This window comes from Apaloderma vittatum, unplaced genomic scaffold (genome assembly GCF_000703405.1).
Source record: "Apaloderma vittatum isolate BGI_N311 unplaced genomic scaffold, ASM70340v1 scaffold37292, whole genome shotgun sequence".
NCBI classification, from domain to species: Eukaryota; Metazoa; Chordata; class Aves; order Trogoniformes; family Trogonidae; genus Apaloderma; species Apaloderma vittatum.
The window spans coordinates 3605-23012 of record NW_009702591.1 but is presented as its reverse complement, the minus strand read 5'-3'; the positions used below and the strand labels follow the sequence as shown (position 1 = coordinate 23012).

General features: G+C 40.7%; 2 protein-coding genes across 2 annotated transcripts; one reads left to right on the top strand and one right to left on the bottom strand.

The window, feature by feature from the left end:
* Window positions 1-1181: 1181 nt before the first annotated feature.
* Window positions 1182-16051, top strand: TATDN1 (TatD DNase domain containing 1). Its single transcript, XM_009864297.1, has 11 exons — window positions 1182-1221; window positions 1807-1856; window positions 2774-2837; window positions 4829-4972; window positions 5069-5111; window positions 9348-9433; window positions 9558-9598; window positions 10995-11071; window positions 11738-11808; window positions 12702-12828; window positions 15795-16051. The coding sequence occupies exons 1-11, from the start codon at window positions 1182-1184 to the stop codon at window positions 15895-15897; spliced, it is 846 nt and encodes a 281-aa protein (XP_009862599.1). The 3' UTR covers window positions 15898-16051.
* Window positions 16052-16570: 519 nt separating this feature from the next.
* Window positions 16571-18628, bottom strand: RNF139 (ring finger protein 139; the record flags this gene model as incomplete). The annotated part of the gene is made up of 1 exon (XM_009864299.1): window positions 16571-18628. A coding segment is annotated over one exon (1817 nt), but the record flags the coding sequence as incomplete, so codon positions are not given.
* Between the last annotated feature and the right edge of the window lie 780 nt (window positions 18629-19408).

The following is a 19408-nucleotide window of genomic DNA, read 5'->3' as shown; positions in this document are numbered from 1 at the left end:
GTCCCCTTTCTCGCGTTGACGCCTTCGCCTGTTTATTTCCAGGTGCATGCAGGTGTCTCGGATAAAGATGTTCATATTATTGGGAAATTGGACAGGAAGCACGTAAATAATCTCCGGAGGTCGGCTCAGGCTGAAGTTCTTCCCTGGGGAGGGTCTGTTTGCAAAGGCGTGTGGCGATGGGACGAGGGACAGTGGTTTTAAACTGGAGGAAGGTAGATTTGGATTAGACGTCAGGAAGAAGCTGTTCGCTGTGAGGGCGGTAAGACAGTGGAAGCGCCCAGGGAAGCTGTGGGTGCTCCCTGCCTGGCAGTGCTCGAGGCCAGGCTGGATGGGGCCCGGGGCAACTTTTTTGCACATGGCAGAGGGCTTGGAACCACATGAGCCCTAAGGTCCCTTCCAGCCCAAACCATTCTGCGATTCCACGAAGCTTTATGTGTTGCTGAGCAGGCTAATATTGCCCTGAGAAATTTCCCTTCCCTCCAGAAACATGGGCTCTGGCAGCTGCGGGAGCGTGTTGGACCTGAAGCCTGTGCCTCAGCCCGGGCCTGCGGGGCGGCAGCTCAGGGAAGGCTTTGGGAGCCCAGTGAAGAGAGAAGACTGCGCTCAGGGGAGAGCCCAGTGAACAGGGAACACTGCGCTGGGGCTGGGGTGGCCTCGGTCAGTGCCTGCATTGCAGGTTTTCCTGTTCATGCTGATGGCCAGGCTGCATGGTGGTGGGCAGGAGGAGGGAAAACAGGCAGCTTTTATGAGGCAGTCTGCTGCTGTTCCCATCTGTGTAAAGGTTGCGTGTGAGATGCTGCATTTTGCCTTCCTTGTTAGTCCTTGCTGGCAGAAGTGAATTTGTGCATTCATGTAAAAAAACCAGACTTAATTGCAGTAAACAGTATATATGTGTTTGCTTTGGTGGATATGAGGGTATGTCTTAGACACTCATAGAATAAGTCTGCAGTTCCACAAAAGGCCAAAATTTTAGTTTCCTGTTCCTTCTAGTAAGATTGTAAGCTCATAAGTTAGGAAACTAAACTTATGCTTAAGCTTTATATGGCCTGTCAGGGACTGCTTAGATGTGCTTTCCATTGTCTTCCCTAGTTGCCTAATGCTCAGAATGAAATGTAGAGTGAGTGTAGAGTCTAATTTTTAATTTTTTTCTCATAGATATTGGTATTAACCTGACAGATCCTATGTTCAGAGGAATCTACAGGGGAACTCAAAAACATCAAGGTAAATGCTTCTTTGTATTTGCTGATAAGATAAGATCCCTCTTGTTAAAATGGAAGCCTCTTTCTTGCCAGAAAGCGAGGTTAGATTTTTTTTTTCCTCAGAAACTAGATGCTTATTATTTACTGTGGCTTGAAGAAGAAAGTGTGATTAAGTAATTTAGATGTTCCAAACGAAATATATTCTTATCTACTGCATTGCTATTAAGTTGTCTACAGGTTACTGCTTCTAGAGCAAAATGGAAAATTACTAACATATTTATGTTAGGACTGTGTGCAAGAAACTAATCTGAGAATTATGAGCAATAAACTATCAAAATATTGCATTGGTGAATCATAATTATTAATTATAACAGATGCTTTTTGCTCTCATGGCCTTTAGATACAGCAGTAAAAACAATCTACTAAATTATGTGAAAAAAATCCTGTATTGAAGTTAGATCTTCACTTAGCATTTTGTTATTGTCTTCTAAAGATTAGTCAAGTGTGATTTAAAGATTGCTCGTAACTGTGTAAAAGTGATTTTTAGTTGAGAAGTAGTTCAGTCATGCTATAAAACCTCAGGTTTAATTTTTATGAATTTTCACAGATGACCTTTTGGATGTGGTAGAGAGAGCGGTCAAAGTTGGCGTTAAAAAGGTAATTTCTTGTAATAAAATTTCTTTAATATTTTTACCGGCTTTCTAATACTTTGCAAGTTTCTGGACCTGGCAATGGAAACTGCAATAACTTTTATTTAAGGTCAGTGGTATCATGTGATATGTATGTAGGATTTCTTTTTGTACAGTTTCAACAGAAAGACCTTCTCTGACCTACTGCAGTCACCTTGTGCATAATTTTCCATGTTAGTTGTACTACACGCGGCCACTTCTGTCATCTTGTATCCCGAGTGACGTGTGGGGCCTGCTACAGAAATGTCTGACTTGGTGCCGACCGAGTCTGATCTGTAACGTGTTAGGGATAAGAGTTCTCCAAAAGCAGCGTAGTCATGATTTGTTAGGATGTGGGGTGCAAGACCTTGGAAGGGATGGTTCAAAAAACACAATTCTGATGTGATAAACTTTGATTTTACAGTAAAAATAAAAGATCGTAGCCAGAAATTCTTAAATTTGTAATCCCAACTCTGTTACAGACTCTTCTCTTATCTACTTACTTACTCGTGTCTTGGTTTGGGTGTTCAGGAGTTTTTAGTTTCTCCACCTGTAAGACGGGGAGAATGTCTCTGGGAATCATTCGTTGAATATAAATAAAGTTTCTTGACTCATTGTCTAATGAAGTTAATATTGCTGCAATAGAAGCATTTTACTCATTTAATAGTTTAAATACTTAGCACAGAAGATGCTCGATAAAGAAGAAGCTCAGGTTTTGATACCTAGTGTGTTTGCTAGCTCCTGAGGACCGTTGCGGTTTGTTACTGATTTATGAAATTTTATCACATTAGGATTTGTCATCTGATGTTCTCTGTCTAGATTCTTACTTATATCTGAGTGCTTTCTTAAACATTCTGTTTGATGTTCAAAGAAGAACATACTTGCTGACAGTACTTTTCTTTCAAGTTTTTGATTACAGGTGGAAGTCTACAAGACAGTAAAGATGCGTTGCAGCTGGCACAGACAAATGGTATTTTCACCTTAAACTTATATTGTCAGTCAAAAATATAAGCTTCTCTGCTCTCAGAATTGAAGAGTTCAAAAGGACCTGCCCCCGGAGCTGTTCACTGAATCTCAGATTAAAATCATAGAATCATAGAACTGTCAGGGTTGGAAGGGACCTTAAAGATCATCTAGTTCCAACCCTCCTGCCATGGGCAGGGACATCCCCACTAGATCAGGCTGCCCAGAGCCCCATCCAGCCTGGCCTTGAAAACTTCCAGGGATGGGGCTTCCACTCCCTCTGGGGGCAACCTGTGCCAGTGTCTCACCACCCTCATGGGGAAGAACTTCTTCCTAACGTCCGATCTGAACCGATCCATGTGTAGCTTCAATCCATTCCTCCTAGTCCTATCACTACCCAGCATCCTAAAAAGTCCCTCACCAGCTTTCTTGTCAGCCCCCTTGAGATACTCGAAGGCCACAATAAGGTCTCCTTGGAGCCTTCTTTTCTGGAGACTGAACAACCCCAACTCTCTCAGTCTGTCTTCACAGGAGAGGTTCTCCAGCCCTCTGATCATCCTCGTGGCCCTTCTCTGGACACGCTCCAGATGAATGCGTTGCATATGAATTTCTGTATGTTGCTCTTTAGATCCCTGGCTGTTGGAAGGAATCCATCTTTCCTGTAAATTCTAGATAGAATATTTCTAGATAAAAATAGAAGTTACAGGAAATCTCTGGAGTAAAAATGTGGTTACAAGGCTATCTTCTAGAAGTAAGCTGGAACGCGTATGTGGTGGGAATCTATGTGTTTTGGTGACCTCTTTTTTTTTTTTTTTTTTTACTTACTTATCATGACCAACTTGAATAAGAGAGGTATCTTCCTATTTGTGGTTCTCATAGCACTCCCTTTCTTTCCATGGAAAGGCAAATCCCACTCCACTAGTTACTTTTACAGAATCACAGAATGTCAGGGGTTGGAAGGGACCTCAAAAGATCATCTAGTCCAGCCCCCCTGCCAGAGCAGGATCACCTACAGTAGGTCACACAGGAACACGTCCAGGTGGGTTTTGAATGTCAACAGAGAAGGAGACTCCACACCCTCCCTGGGCAGCCTGTGCCAGGGCTCCGTCACCCTCACAGGGAAAAAGTTTTTCCTAATATTTTTGTGGAACCTTCTATGTTCCAGCTTGTACCCATTGCCCCTTGTCCTGTCATTGGACACTGCTGAGAAGAGCCTGGCTCTGACACTCCCCCTTGACGTATTTATAAACATTTATGAGGTCACCCATAAACATTTATGAGGTCACCCTCATACTTAAATATGTAATTGAACTAAAATGCATTTTAAAATACTGTTTACAAACAGAACTATGGAATAATTTAGGTTGGAATGAACTGGAGGACGTTATTTGGTCTGACCCAATCCACCTCCCCACCTCCATCAGAGCAGGACTAGATCTAATACTAGGTCACGTTGCTCTGGGCCTTCCCTCCCCCGTGTTTTTACATTCTCTGTAAAGGCACTTGTCAGAAGTGTTAGTTTTGGCACTGAAGTAATCTTGATTAGATATGTAGGTAAACGAGGCTAGAAGTTGCTTGCAAAATTCTGTAGCAGCTAATGCAGAGGCACATGATGGAAACTGCATGCTGCCTGCAGAGCTTACAGCTGAGGATAACCTCATGCTTTTTGAACGAGATGTGTTCCTAGATGATCTTGAGGTTTCTTCCAACATTGATAATTGTGATATTTTTGAGGGGAGGAGGGCTGCTTCATCAGAATAATTCAGCTTTGAGTTGCAGTTTTGGAGTAAAGCAATTAGTGCATACTCCAGCTGGAGATACTGTCTAACATTTTTAAAGCAGAAAATATCAATGTAATAAAATCATCACCAAGATAAAGATGTTCAAAGGGAGTTTTCTTTCAAAATTATGAGCAATAAAAAAGTTACTGTCTATACCTATATGAATTTTCATTTTTTTCCCCTTTTTTTATAAACTTCTAATACTCTTTTGCTTTAGACATGTTTTACAGTACAGTTGGCTGTCATCCTACCCGCTGTGGAGAATTTGAGCAGAGCAGCCCTGAACAATATTTATCTGAATTAAAAAATCTGATTGAAAGAAATAAGACAAAGGTAATAGCAGTTGGAGAATGTGGCTTAGGTAAGTGTTACCTTAGCAATTCAATATTTTTTTCCTAGACCTATGTTTAAAAAATCCTAAAACACTAAGTAGGTTTTTTGTTCTTTCTGTTCGTAGATTTTGATAGATTAGAATTTTGCCCAAAGGACATCCAACTCAAGTAAGAAACTTCTGATGACTATAAACTGACTTGCAGCAATTTATGAGACTGTTTTATGTGTTCTACTGTGTAACATCTTGTCAAGTACAGACCTGCAATTTGCAGGGTTGGCTCTGGAGTTTTTTGGCAGAAATGGGACTTTAAAGAGAGATGCCTGCCTTCAAGTAGTGCTGTCTGTTAAATTTTGCTGCGTGCCTGCTGTTGACATAATGTGTCTTTTTCTGTAAAATTGGTGAGAATTGGTGGATTTCTGGGTGTGTCAGTTGTTCATTCTTGCTCACACTCAAGAGCTCTTAGAGACATGGGGAGAATAATTTAACTAGTGTGTGAAAGATTTGGGTTACGGATCGAAAAGCACAGGGAAGGGAACAGAACTGTCAAAAAGGATAAGTCAGCAGTGGAAAAAAATAAGCTTTTAGTAAGGTGTCTGTTAGCTGCAGGCAGATAATTGAGAGCTCATGAAAAAAAGGAAATCTTGGGAGCTGGAGACACGTCTGTGTTTCGAAGTATTATATATGCAGTGTAAATACTGAACGGAAAGAAGCAAGGCGAGCCCCAAAAATCAGCTTGCATAACTGTATTGCGAACTTTTGTCTACAGAGGGAACTGACTGAAAGATTAAAGTGCTAAATTCAAATAAGATGAATTATTAATGAATTCTGCTTGCATATTACTGTTCTGAGTAAATTAGTCACTGGAGGGCACTGGTTAGTTATGTGTTTTCCTAAGGCCACATTAGCAGTAAGTAGAGTTAATTTCTTCATAATGCTACAGTCAAACAGTAAAATATTCAGCAAAATGAACAGAACTTTTTTTTCCTGGTAGAGCTCAGCATACAATTCAGCAAAGCACACCTTGGAGCATAACCTGTTTCTTTTCTGTGGCAAACTAAACCACTGGTGGAGTATCAGATTTTAAGATCCTGACTGCTTTGGTGTTACTGGGTTAAAAAAAAAAGTCTCTGATTTTTCTTACCTGATGGACTGCAGCTGAAGACCTGCAGTAAAAAACTTCTAATCAAGTGCACTGAAATTGGGCTGTGAGCAAAGAGGTAATAGGGTGGAAGAAAAATCCCTTTTCAAGTAGTAGGTGAGTCCTTTCTAATTAAAGTTGATAATGACGAAAAGTCTTTTTTCAGCTGTTTCAGTGATTGTATGAAATACGTAAATCTCGTTTCTCTGAGCTTTTTAGCAGCCCTTCCTGGAAATTGCATTTAAAAGGAGATGATTGATGAAAAAGACAGAAAGCAAAAAAATAAGAGGGAGGGAAGAAATATTGGAACTCTCAGGGACAGATGTCTGCAAACACAGTGTTTGTAAATTCTGTATTTTCGAAATGGACAGCTTTCCCTGGTCTTTGTCCTCCATGTGTTTGTGAAGCATGGCCAGAGTTTTGGAGTTGTTTTCATTTCTGCTATCTGAATGTTAGAGAGTTGCGCACTGTCTGGCGTTCATGATCTTTAGCAGACAGGATAAGTGAATTCTTAAAATTAATAGTCAATGTATACTTGATAAATGAGCTAAAAAAAAAGAAGGCAAGGTGCGACATGCAAGCAGGTAGGTCATGGGTTTTCAGCTGATCTGTAGTTTTGGTGTAGCAGTCCCTGGAATAGCTAGCAAGCACCTGCAGAGGTATCCTGTAGAAGAGAAGTATGGTAGTTTTCCAGTGGGTAGTATCTGAGCATGACCTCTGTTTTGTTTAATGTTTAATCATTATTTTCTAGTTAGTTATGCTGTGTTTTCTCTTGGCTAATTTTCACCTGTAAAAAATGAACATTATTTCTGAATCCTTTCACTTTGATAGAAAAAGCTAACGAAGAAGAAATTCCTTTGTTGAAGCAGCCCTAAGCACTTTTTTTGTCAGATTTTTTTTCCATTTTTGTAATTTCTCCAACAGAAAATGGTGATTTGAATGGTAGTTAGGTGAAGGTACTGCCTTCATATTATGGTGAAGGTCACATTACAAAGTATTTAGAAGTCTCACCTGCTGGGAAGGGTTTGTGAGGCTTAGTGACATGGAAATAGGAGTTTTCTTAACCAAAATGGAGGGAATGAACAAGATCACTTGCACTTCCTACACAAACTTAGAATTTTTTGTCTGGGTGTATTCTACCTCAGCAAAGCCAGTTTGCTTCAGGTCCTTTAGTGTCTTGATCTCAACCTGAAAATGCCACAGGATTTGAATTTTATGGTCAAAACTAAACCCGAGAACCACCATGGAGGAGTATTTGCAAACTTCTTTATTGGGAAGCACCAGAGGACCAGCCTATATTGAATGACAGTCTACTTGCCCAAAGAAAGAGGTTATTTCTTCAGCACTGGAACTAGTAAGGTTTAGCTTCCTACTGACTTATTTTGTTACTATTCTGATCACCATGTGTCTGGTTTCTTCATGCTTTTCTAGGGTATCCCTCTTTTTTTCTTTTTTTTTAATATCTCTCTGAGAAATTCCCTGTCCACTCCCCCTTTCTTTTTCACAGGGCAAGTAGCAGCATGTGTTGGGCTTCATTGTGGCTAGGAATGGAAGTTCAAGTTGCCTTTCCATTTGTGAGGGCACTAGTTTCAAGACCACTGCCCTTCTCAGAATTAGATTGAAATTGGCAGCAGGTTACTTGGGAGACTTATTTGTATCTCAGTCTCTAAAACTTCATTTCCTTATGAAACAAGTCTTCTGTTTAAAAAAACCCCACTAATCAAACAACTGTAGCTGTGTAACCACAAGAGCAATCATGAGTTGCAATTAAATTTATATTTAGTCAAAACACAGTATCTAGACTACAAAGAAGATTCAAAGTAGGTATAATTAATTCTCCTCACTTTTCCTGTCAGCTTTTTAATGTTACAGCCAACTTCTGTTCCAGATGTTTTTCTCAAAGATCTGCACTGATAAACAGGGAAGGTAATTTTTATCAGAGAAATACCAACCTGTAACGTACAGAAAATAGTGAAAATTGCACCAAACAAAATGGCCAGTTGCATTATCTTTTTTTTTATTATTGTGTTTATTATTCTTATTTATATATTAGGAAAATGTAAATCAAGCTAACGGTTGGTGTATGAATCATACACAGCGGTTCGTGCATACTTGAGTTTGCCTTTGCCTTTGAAATGTTTCTGATACCTGATGATGGGAGTGTCCCGGTGCCGCGCGCTGCCTTTCACAGCAACCCCTAAAGAAATGCAGTGTGTGCCTACGGTCCCAGCCCGTTGGGACAGGCAGTGTTGTGCTCCCGCCTCGTCCAAATAATGTCATCTTCCAAATGACACGCAGATACGGAGTCACCCACGCACTTGTTGGCTTTCTGCTGTGCCTGAGTTCCTCCACCGTGTTTCCTGAGCGTTGGTAATTTGCATGCCTGGGCGCAGCGTGGCAGACAAATGGTAAATGCGGATGCACTGGGATCAGAATTAACTGCAAATGACAAGTGAGGGGTTAGTTCAGTGCTAATTAGTTTCCTTTGGAAACTGGCTGCCTTGTTACCTTCCCTTTGCGCCGTTTTCATGTCTCTTCATAGGACGGCTGCCTTGCTGTTACCGCTCCTTCAAAGGGAGTGCTAGGAGGGGAAGGTAGGGATAAAATGGGTGAAAAGGAGAGGGTGCAGGCACACGAAGGAGAGGAGAGAAAACAGCGGAAGACTTTGAAAGAGTGAAGACAATAGGCAGAATGGGGCAGAAGTAAGATGCCTAATGCTGGTATTTGTTCCAGTCCAAGAGAGGACAGAGTGACCTTGGTGGAAGAGTGAGCAAAAGCTCTGGGTTGTTACTTTAGAGCCCAGCCAGCTCAGATGCAGTTTTGGCCGTTTGAGGTTGTAGAAGTCTGCAAGGGACTCTCGTGCCCATCACCCAAGTACTCCTTGGAATAACCTGTGTGGTCTGCACTCTCCCATTCCTGACGTTCGAAAACTTTGCGGAGAGACGAGTCAGTTCCTCTTTCATTAAAAATAAATAAAAATTAACTGCTACACCCACACTTAAGAGTACATGCCTGGCATATGTATGTGTGCGTTCTTCAGTACTGAAGCTCCTGGCCACTTACCTTTCTTCCAGCATAGATCACTACAATGTGAATATACCATGGGAAAAGAGCTCCCTTTAAATCTTTGCATAAATAAGAGCTCTTGCATGGCAAATCCATGAATTCTGTCTTTAGTTCTGGAGGATAGAAGCTAGAAAAAAATCTTCTACTGTATTTGTTCTTACACTGATTTTCTGTTTAAAGGTGCTTTCTATTTTACAGGTATTTTGAAAAACAGTTTGACCTGTCAGAACAGACACAACTGCCCATGTTTCTCCACTGTAGAAACTCACATACTGAATTTTTAGGTGGGTTTTCCCTGAGAATTTCATACTCAGAGCAAATTCTGAATATGAAAAATATGGAAACCTGAGCCTTTCAACTTTGTCTATTATAAGGCTGTCTTGCATACGTATTTATTCTGTTTCATAGACATAATGAGAAGAAACAGAGATAGATTCGTAGGAGGAGTGGTAAGTATGGAGTTCAGCGTTACATTCCTTTTTACATGCATGTGTGTGAATATTGTTGCATAACGTGCAACTTCTTGTTTGCTATGGAATCTGAGTAGGCTTCCTGTTACGTGGTATAAATTTTTGTTAATTAATAAGTGTTTTCTAGTCCCTTCTCATATTTTTCTTTTTGTTGCTTATCCAACAGGTTTTTTTGCAAGGTAAGAAGACAGGCTGAGAAAAAGCTCTGCAGCTGACATGAGCAGTTTTTCTTGGCCTGTCAGAAGGACAGTTTAAGCACCTTATAATTGACATTGGCCTTTTCCCAATTTTCAAGTGTCTGTAACTGCAGCACATTCAGACCACAGATAATTTAGATGCATGTTCCCAATGGAAGCCGTAACCTCAAACATTTGCTTCTGACATTAGACATCGTTTTCAAATTAGATCCAGATGTAGCTTTTGATTACTTATGTCTTTAGATATTCAGATTGTGTGTTTTAACCAGAAGTATAACAGGAAAAACTTGGGGTGAAATGATTAGGAAAGTCCAGCACCGCTTTTTCAGGTTTCCATTATGGCAATGTTTTCCAAAACTAAGAAATGCTTGGATTACTCTATCCTACTAACTTCAGACCACAGCTCCTACAATAATATCTCAGTCCCCGGGTTTCCCCTTTGTTGCCGCAAAAACCTTCCCCTAGCTCAGTACTTTGCATGTTGGGCTCTTTACGTAATACTGTACAACCTCTCCTTCCTTCCTTTCTTTTTTTTTGCAAAACTGGTAACTAGGGGAGAACGGATGAGCGAGCACCCTCTGCACCTGACCATCCCCCTCGCGGCGTGTGGAACCTGTCAGTCTCTTTACTCGGGCTGAGAAGCTGTGGTTCCCAGATGTGTTACGCTCTTGGTACCTTGTGATCCACCGCTTGCCACTCTAGTCCCTGGGGTGACCAAACAGGCTGTCTCTCTAGCTCTGGTGGACTAAAATCTGTGGAGAACGTAACACTGCTCTTACTGTGTCCCTGATGGTGCCCTGTGGGGAATACCGAGGAGAGAATGACAAAATTTAGTGCACACAAGGTTCGTTCCTATGTGTGGGCTCCCAGGGATCAGCTGTAGGAAGTTCCTGGACCCAAGGCAGTATCACTGGGCGGGCCTTTCCTACACATATTTATCTGTAGTAAAACGTGGTAACCAGTTCTGTTGCAGTCTTCAAGTGACTTCAGCCTGAACTTGGCCCAAATTCAGAATCACCTGAGCCATGTCCCATCCTTATGTTTGCATTGATACATAGTATGTGCTATCAGAGGTATTTGTGATGCAACTAAAAACTAATACATACTTCTAAATGGAGTTTCAAGTGAAGTGTATTTATTTGTATGTATTTGTATACATGTGTGCGTCTATGTTCTAGGTACATTCTTTTGATGGCACAAAGGAAGAAGCAGCAGCAATAATAGATTTGGATCTTTATATTGGAATAAATGGCTGGTAAGTTCTTTAAAAGAAATAAAACTATTTTTAAATGTCAGCTGTAGTGAACTCATTGCCTTCTTTTAAACAGTGAGGTCAAGTTTTCAAAGCTCACTAGACTCTTAATCATCTGACAGATTTAGAATTGCGCTGATTAGTCTGTTAGCCATAAAAGTTCTTAACTCACAGCTCAGGGAGTTAATCTAGTCTTAAGTCCATTTTACTACCCTGCAGTCAATCCTTGTTTGTAAATAAATGAGGTTGTTGAATGTGGAAGCAGTCCTTCCGCAAAGTGCTTAAAAACGGGCGCAGTTTTAAGCTGCCATGTCAAATCCAGGAGTAAGGCAGATGTAGCTTGAGCAGCCTCATCCACCGGTGACAGGGTCTGAATTCTCAGCAGTCAGCTGGCCCAGAGCCAGGTGCCTGGGAGGCTGGGCAAGCAGTGGCAGCCAGGCAGGGGTTCTGCCTGCTCAACTGCGTGAGGAGGCTTCGCTGAGTAACTCCAAACTTGCTGCTTTTTGCAAAGTTTGGATTTGCAGGCAGCACTTTTACAGAAATGAGGCAAATTTTATTCACTAACAAAATGACTTCAGAAGCCACCTTTCTTGCAGAACATTTCATCAGGCAAAGTAAATGCGCTTGTAATGTGTTGGGGTTTTTTTTAACCCATCTCTGATTTTCTAGTTCACTGAAAACAGAAGCCAACTTGGAAACACTGAAATCAATTCCTAGTGAACGATTAATGATAGAGACCGGTAAGATTTTATATCTTGGTCAGTTTGTAACAAACGCTATTGGGCAGCGAGGTGTGCTTGTACTAGCAATGAGAGGGCAGAGTCAAACCATAAGAGGTTCAGGGTAGAAAAAGGACTGTTTCTCCGCTTTGGAAAGCAGTTTACAGCCTCCAGAAATACTCATTTTCAGCCTTGCGCTGGGGGAATGAGCTGCGGTGTGAGTCCCAGGAGAAGATGAAAAGGACAAACTGACAAGCCCAGATTTTTAGATGAATCTGTGTCCCAGAATCCAGCTTGAATGTCTTTTAGAATCGAGCTTGCTGGAGATGTGCAGACACCAGGCAATGGCTGTGAGCTTGCCACGGGTAGCAGTAACGGCATTTGGAAACGACAGCTCTTTAAATGGAGTAAGGTGGAAGAATGCTGGAATTCTCCTCTTGGCTTAATGAGCAGTGATCTTAACTGACTAGGGATGGCTTTTCTGGTTTTTTTGCATGTTCATTTCTATTACCAGTAACTGGCAATTGTAAATATGAGTATTTTAATTTCTGAATCTAGAAAGGGAAAACCACAAACTGCCTAATCCTTAAATTTATTTGCACGTGAAGTACAAACTTGTTATGTGGGAAGTTTCTGTGAAACGCATGCAGTGTATGTAACTATCCTGTCAGAAGAAATGTACTATTGTTGATGTTTTTAAAATGTAAAATCCTGAAAGTTAATGGTATAAAAATCCAAAGATTGCGAAGATGTTAAATTGCCCAAATCTCTTAAATTCCATTTTGAATTAAAAGTCACTGCCAGAATGAGATTGCCAGAGCTTTTGTCTATAGAAGTAGTTGATTAAACTATCTCATGCTATTATCCAACGATTGCATACTCTTAAGTGTTTTCTTTTTTTCAAATGAAACTAGATGCCCCTTGGTGTGGAGTGAAAAATACTCACGCTGGATCAAAATACATTAAAACTACATTTCCTACAAAAAAGAAATGGGAAATAGGGCACTGCTTGAAGGACAGGAATGAACCCTGCCATATAATGTAAGTCTACTACTGTACTATTATTTAAAATATTTCAAATCTCATGGGGAGAAAAATGAAAAAAAACCCAACAGTTCACTGGAAATGTAGTAAATAGAAATGAATTCTAAATGTACTGAGACTTGTTCAAGGTAGTGCTTTGTAGGCTGTGGGAAAAAATTTACAAGTCTTACATCTTCCCACTTTGGCAATCCTGGCTCTAAAAAGCTCCCTGAAAGGGAAACCAGTGTTGTTTTTATCTTTTCACCTGATACACTGGATTAAACCTGGTAAAGTAACCTGACCTGAATAAAATTCATTCCATTGTCATTCCAGTTATTTTTAACCCTGCTGCAGTGCTGGAGCTGCCCAGTGCTCCGCAGAGGGCGCAGGGCTGAGGCACCAAGCAGTGCCAGGGCCTGTGACATGAACAGCCACCGCGGGAACGTGGTTAGGGTTGCTTCTGCATTCTGCTACTGCGCCTAAAATAAATTGATCCTGTTAGGTTTAAATAGGAATAACAGTAGCCAACATACAGGGTAGCGAAAGAGAACTCCAGGGGCTTAGGGACATGTAGAAAATAGAGAAACGGTTTTCTGCCACCTTTTCAGATGCTTCCTTGCAGAGGTGTGAAAAGCGGGAAAATGTAGCATCGTTTTAGTGGAAATGTTTCTTTATTGTCATTAAATAGCACTGATAGATTAAATGCCTTAATTTTTTGCCACCATTACAACGTCTGGTCAGTGAGTTAATGCCAATCTTCTCAGTTATCTTCAACTCTCTGAGAAGAGAATTTGGGAAGGTTTCTTCTTGCCATATAGGACATGAATGAATTTTGCACATGTAACGCTGACAGCTATAGCTGTCCAGGCGCAAAGTGCATGTGCTCATTCACAAGTGGTGAAGTCTGCATTGATTTCTATGAAAAGCTGTATAAGCTGCCCGTTTGGGAACTAGTTTTTGAAGTACTGCTCAGGACAGTACTAAAGAATGTATTCAGCAAGGCGTCTAAACAAGAGTTTGTGAACTGAAAGGAATTCTGCTGCTTTTTTGGGGATCTCTAAAGAAACTCTTTGGAGAGACTCCACTGGTCATGCCAGAAGCATGGTTTAAGTTTACACAGTCACATCTCCTGGCGTTTAGATGTATTTTATGCAGTTGTGTTGATTTGCAGTATCATTTTGTTTTAAACACAAAGCACACACATTAGCATGTGGAACACCTCTTTCAGTATTTTAAGGGTGAGTCTGTAATCTCGGACTAGGAGAAGAGATAAACTGAGAACAGGTCTCTGTGGAGGACCTCGACTCTGAGGTTGCCATTTTGGCAACCCCCGTGTGCGTCAACACCACATCCTGTGTCTCTCTCTGCTGCCGTAGTTGTAGCTTACAGAAGTATTTCAGAAACCCCAGAGCTGAAAATGCGAGGAGTCTGTCCTAGAGCGGTGGCCAAATGCTATACGGAGGTTTTTTGCTTTGTTTTATAAAACTCTTGTTTAGTTCAACCTGATTTCAAGATTGCTGTCCCTTTAACATTAATGATAATGTGTACTAATTGTAGACTGGTGACTTGAGAGCATCTTAAACCTTAGGAGAAATGAAGTATGGTAACTGAGAATTGGGACTTCTTGACTTCTCAGGTAGTAAGATCTGGTGTGAGGGACGGTCAGCCTCAGGCCACAAAGTATGTTTAAAGCTCAGGGTATTTATACTGTTTAATACAGCTCAGTTGTCAGGAGGAATGTTCTAGTTGTCTTTTTTTGGTGGTGCTGGACACTTTTCCATTTTGATGGTGATATTTCAACTTAATACATATTTTTAGAAGTACACTACTCCCCTTGGAAGCCATTTTTTAAAAATTTTAGCCCCACAAGGCTTTTTTTCCCCCTCCTTCAGTGATTTCATACACAGTGTGACAGTGGCGTGTAGCACCTGCTGCTTGCTAGTGGGGATAGAGTCATGCAAGCCCTACCAAGACTCAAGAATTAAGTTCTTTGATATTTGTTACCTTCTTCTGTGGAGGCATGACCTCACCCTGTCTCATCTTGAATATCCCCTTAAATCAAGAAGCTTTTTTGCTGCAAAGCAGAGGAGTGGTTATAAAATGGGTTAATTCTGCATCTAGGAAAATATTTGTATTCCAGTAATTAAGTGCAACTTTTTCCACTTTGTTTTCCTCAAAAAGAAGTTTAGCTATTCTGTAGCAAGAGAACAGCAAAGCCAACAAACCCTACCACTGAGCTTGAGGTTCTTACTCTTCATGAAGTTGTTTTCCTAATACTAGAAGAAAAAAGGAAGTATCGTGCATCTTAGGAACAGTACAGAATACTATTTTTTTTTCAGAATGATTGCTACAAAATGAAACGAAGTACAGAGAAAAGATTGTGGCCTTGTTTTCTGTTACTTAGTGTTAGTATTATTCATTCCCATTTCTTTGGCCTCCTTCTCCTGGCTTGTATCAAGACTATGGGCCTTCTAAAACTGCTCATTTAATATTTACTACAACTACCTTAATGCACTAATCACAATCTAGAGAAGGGGGAAATAGGAATAAGTTACTCTGGCATCTATACTCTCAGATAAAGCTCTATCTGGAATTTAAGCTTTGCCATAGACCAGTTGATTCCCAGTGCAGCTTTAGCCTTAAAAGGCCAATGAATTCCAGCCTGAAAAAATGAAGAACATTGATAAAGACACCCACAAAATGACATTTTCTTTGAAACAGAAAGCTGTTTAATTACCTCCAAACAAGAGTCAAAAGAAAGACCGAAGATTAATCTGTACCAGTGGAGCAACCAGTGTGAAGGGAATGGCAGTTAGTGACTTAAAAGTGAAGCTGTTTGCATATCTGAGCACCTTGCCCTGCTGCTCTCAGCATAAGTTTTTATTCCAGGTTAGTCTTAGTGACTTGTACACACACATGCAGCAGTCTGAAGTATATTCAGTACTGAGTCTCAGAGTCTTCTAATATCAACCTTTCTTTTTTAGTCAAATACTGGAAATAATGGCAGCAGTAAGAGAAGATGACCGACTCGAGCTGGCCAACACTCTATATAACAACACTATTAAAGTCTTCTTTCCAAATATGTAGTTGTTTTTCTTACATTTATTCAGCATAACTTCAGTAAATGTTATTGCAAAATCTCAAAAATTACCATATCTGCAAGTTCTTATCAATGGAAGCCGGTATGTAGTGACGCTTTTTTTTTAAATGGTACAAGATTAAAGCTGCTTTTGAAAAGGTGGTCTGCATTTGTGCAGTTTCTCAGCCCTGTTTCCCTTTTATCAAGATTCAGCATCAGTTTAAAGGGTAGCCCAAGCTTGCAACTCTTGTTAACACCCGTTTCATGACCAGGTGATTGAATACCAGGCTGCTAAGTTCAGCTGTAGAGCACTTCAAGCTATTACTGGTACTTGAGCAGTATTTAACGCATCGCTGACATGCTTTAATACCTCACCAGAAAGCTTAGCAGTTTTGTCTTTTGTTCCATATATGCAAATGCTGTAATATTAAGTCTACCAACCTATGTTTTTTAAAACACAACTCACTAGTTTTTAGCAATAAAGCTCTGCTAATACTGATTTTTTAAGTAAAGCTGCTTTGGTTCAGGCTTTTCATTTCCGATTTCACCTGCCGAACAGTCTGTTTTTGCCAGAATTTTTCATTTGCATCCAGAACTCATGGATCAGGGATTACTGGAATACAGTCTTTGGCACAACATTATCACTACATCAATTAAAGAGTGTTTTTCCAACCATCTTAAAAACATGTGAAAACATTTTATTCCATGTACAATAATGTACATAATTTCAAGGTGGTCATGAAAGAGACCAGCAGAAATCAGAGGTATATTTACAGTAGCACACACCACAGTAAACAACCACCATTCACAGACTCAACACTGAGATACTGCTGTTGTGCTTAAGTACAATAACTACAAAGTGACGCTCTACTCTGTTGAAGTCAATCTTAATCAAATACCTCACAGCTTAATAAAGGGCATCTTAATCACCAAGAGAGTTAGAGTCAACATTAAGAGTCTCATTCAAGTGCTGTGCCACACAGTCATCGTCATCTTCTTCCATATCACTGTCGGAACTGTCATTATCTTCATTTAATTCATCTTCAACATCACCAGCTGCTTCTGCAACTTGTACAGGATTCTCATTTGGTGCCACAAACCCGTTGTTGTTCGAGATATTGGCATTTTCCTTGTCCTCAATATACACTTTCTGATGGCACATCGGGCAAGTGTCCTGGATGTACAGCCACTTCCGAAGACAAAGTGCATGAAAGTAATGGTTGCATGGAGTAATGCGAGCCGAGGTGGTGAATTCATGGTAGCAGATTGCACAGACATCATCTATTTCACGTAACCGACTTCCATTTACCTCTGGAAGCGAGTTTATTTTCTTAACAGCAGTCCGTCGATTTATAAAAGTCTTCCAGCCATTCTTTGCTTGCAAGTAGATGTTGAAGTACGCGTGTAGACACATCATGCAAGCACGGATCTTGCTTCCCGATTCAAAAACCATCGTGTACGCTCCATTTCCAAACATGATAACTCCAAATATAAACTCAATAATATTGCCAGTTGAACGAACGTAATAGACATAGTCATCAAGTTTTTCCCATAGCACATTATAGTAGCCATCGATCATAAACAATATATAAACAGTGACAGAAACTATTACTTTTAGGCAAAGCTCGACACAGAATGCTGTAACTGCAAAAAGCCACGTATTTAGTGCATAGTGGTGCCAGAGGATGTAACTGAGCAGAACTGGCAGGATGAAAAGGCAAGCGGAAACAAACAGTACGGGGAAGTGTCTGCGAAATGATGACACGTGGGAGGTACTAAGAGACATCAGCACGGGGTCTGTCATTCCATGGATAAAATGCAGGACTGCAGTCAGCAAAAGGCACATGTTTCGACTCAGGCGAACTAACCGTTCTTCTGGTTTCAGTCCACTTAAGCCAGTCTGCAGAGCTAAAATGAAAAACAAGACGGGCGCTACAAATCCAAGCCTTTTGTCGTCCTCGTCAGTTGATCCAATGAAGGCCAAGATACCGAGTCCCAAATAATGCGCTATTGAGGAAATGACGGCACTCATGCCTAACACAGTCAAGGTGGAGTCACACCCGCTTATGATCAGGCTGCAGATCAGTTCCCAGCAGTTATCCCATGATATCAAGAAGGATTTTTCTTCTGTATTAGTTTCCGCCATCTTTACAACATACGTTAATACCACAGCTTGTGCTGTAAGTCTCGTCAGCCAGAAGACACGCAGTACAGCTGGAAACCGAATCCTCCTCCATGTATCTTCCATCAATAGCTGTAATCCATAAATGCGATACATGTGCCTCACCAGCAGGTAAACATATCGCATTGAATAATAGAACCATTTAATTTTCGTAACTAAAATGGCTGTGGTATTTAGTGTCAGAACTAGGCCTGAAATAAAAACTAGCATCTGTCGAACATTTAAAGGTAATTCAACAATCAAGCCAATTACAGGAATCAGTATATCCAGGATGATGAGTTGAGAGTATATGGACTGCATGTTCAGCAGTGTCACGTATCCAATTCCAAAGGTAAGCTGAAGGATGGAAAGCGCCATCCATAGCGACGGTCCTTTATGAGGGAAGATCTGAATTCCTAGCGCAGCTGTGTAGTAGGCACTGTAGAAATTTATGTGCAAAGAAGCGTAGTAATTCACCAACACTGAAGTTGCAGCCAGCAGAAATGCAGAGGTCATCATATAAAACTTGAAAAGTGCTCGCTGTTGTAAGACCAGAACAACACTGGATACAAAGACACCTAAAAACAGATGGAAATCGTTTAGTTTGCAGCAGAAATTCAACAACAGACTTCAACCTAATTGCTTTGGAGCTACGTTTATTTAACGGATCACTTCCCAATTAGTCACGCCTAACTTTGCATTAGCAAGGGTGCCCTTTCCAGAGCACAAGAGGACAACTTAATCTCTGCATTTAATACATCTGTGCACCACAGCTGTGATGCAAAGCCAATGCAAGCATTAAGTCACAATTCCTGTTGAGTTCCTGTGCAGTTTCAGACTAGAGCTGTGACAACTTCCAGCCTTTCGGCTTTAGCCTTGAAATCTCAAGGTTGACAAATTCTAAAAGCAGAAGAGAATTACCAGATATAGCATCAAGTTTATAGGCAAAGTTAATAAGGAGTAAGTAAGTAAAATTTACTAAGTCCCTTAATTAACATTAAGCAAAGCACTCAACTACGCGTCCAAGATGGAGTATTAAAGGTAACAGTCACCAGAACAGTTTAGCTAAACCCTTTAATAGGAAAATGGCGAAGAACTGCTGTAGTTTACTGGGGAGGAGGCAGAAGGCACTCTTGTTCCAATTCCCCTGAGTTTGCTTTCATTTCTGATAAGGAATCTCTCACAGAGATGACCTTCTGCAGTATAAAGCTTTTGTACACAGAATTCAAAACTGCACCTATTGCCTCTTTGCCAGTGCAAACCTGTGTCTTATTTGTCAGGAGTCAGATTTAGATCTTCAAATCCTGTTTGCTAACCTTTCCCTCACACTGTCCACGAGTGCATCTTGACCATGACTG

Excerpts from the sequence above, each read along its gene's own strand:
- TATDN1 (XM_009864297.1), top strand. The coding sequence starts at position 1,182 with ATGTTCAGAGGAATCTACAGGGGAACTCAAAAACATCAAG. Across the intron at positions 1,222-1,806 it reads GGGAACTCAAAAACATCAAG|ATGACCTTTTGGATGTGGTA; the intron begins GTAAATGCTTCT and ends GAATTTTCACAG. Across the intron at positions 11,809-12,701 it reads ACGATTAATGATAGAGACCG|ATGCCCCTTGGTGTGGAGTG; the intron begins GTAAGATTTTAT and ends AAATGAAACTAG.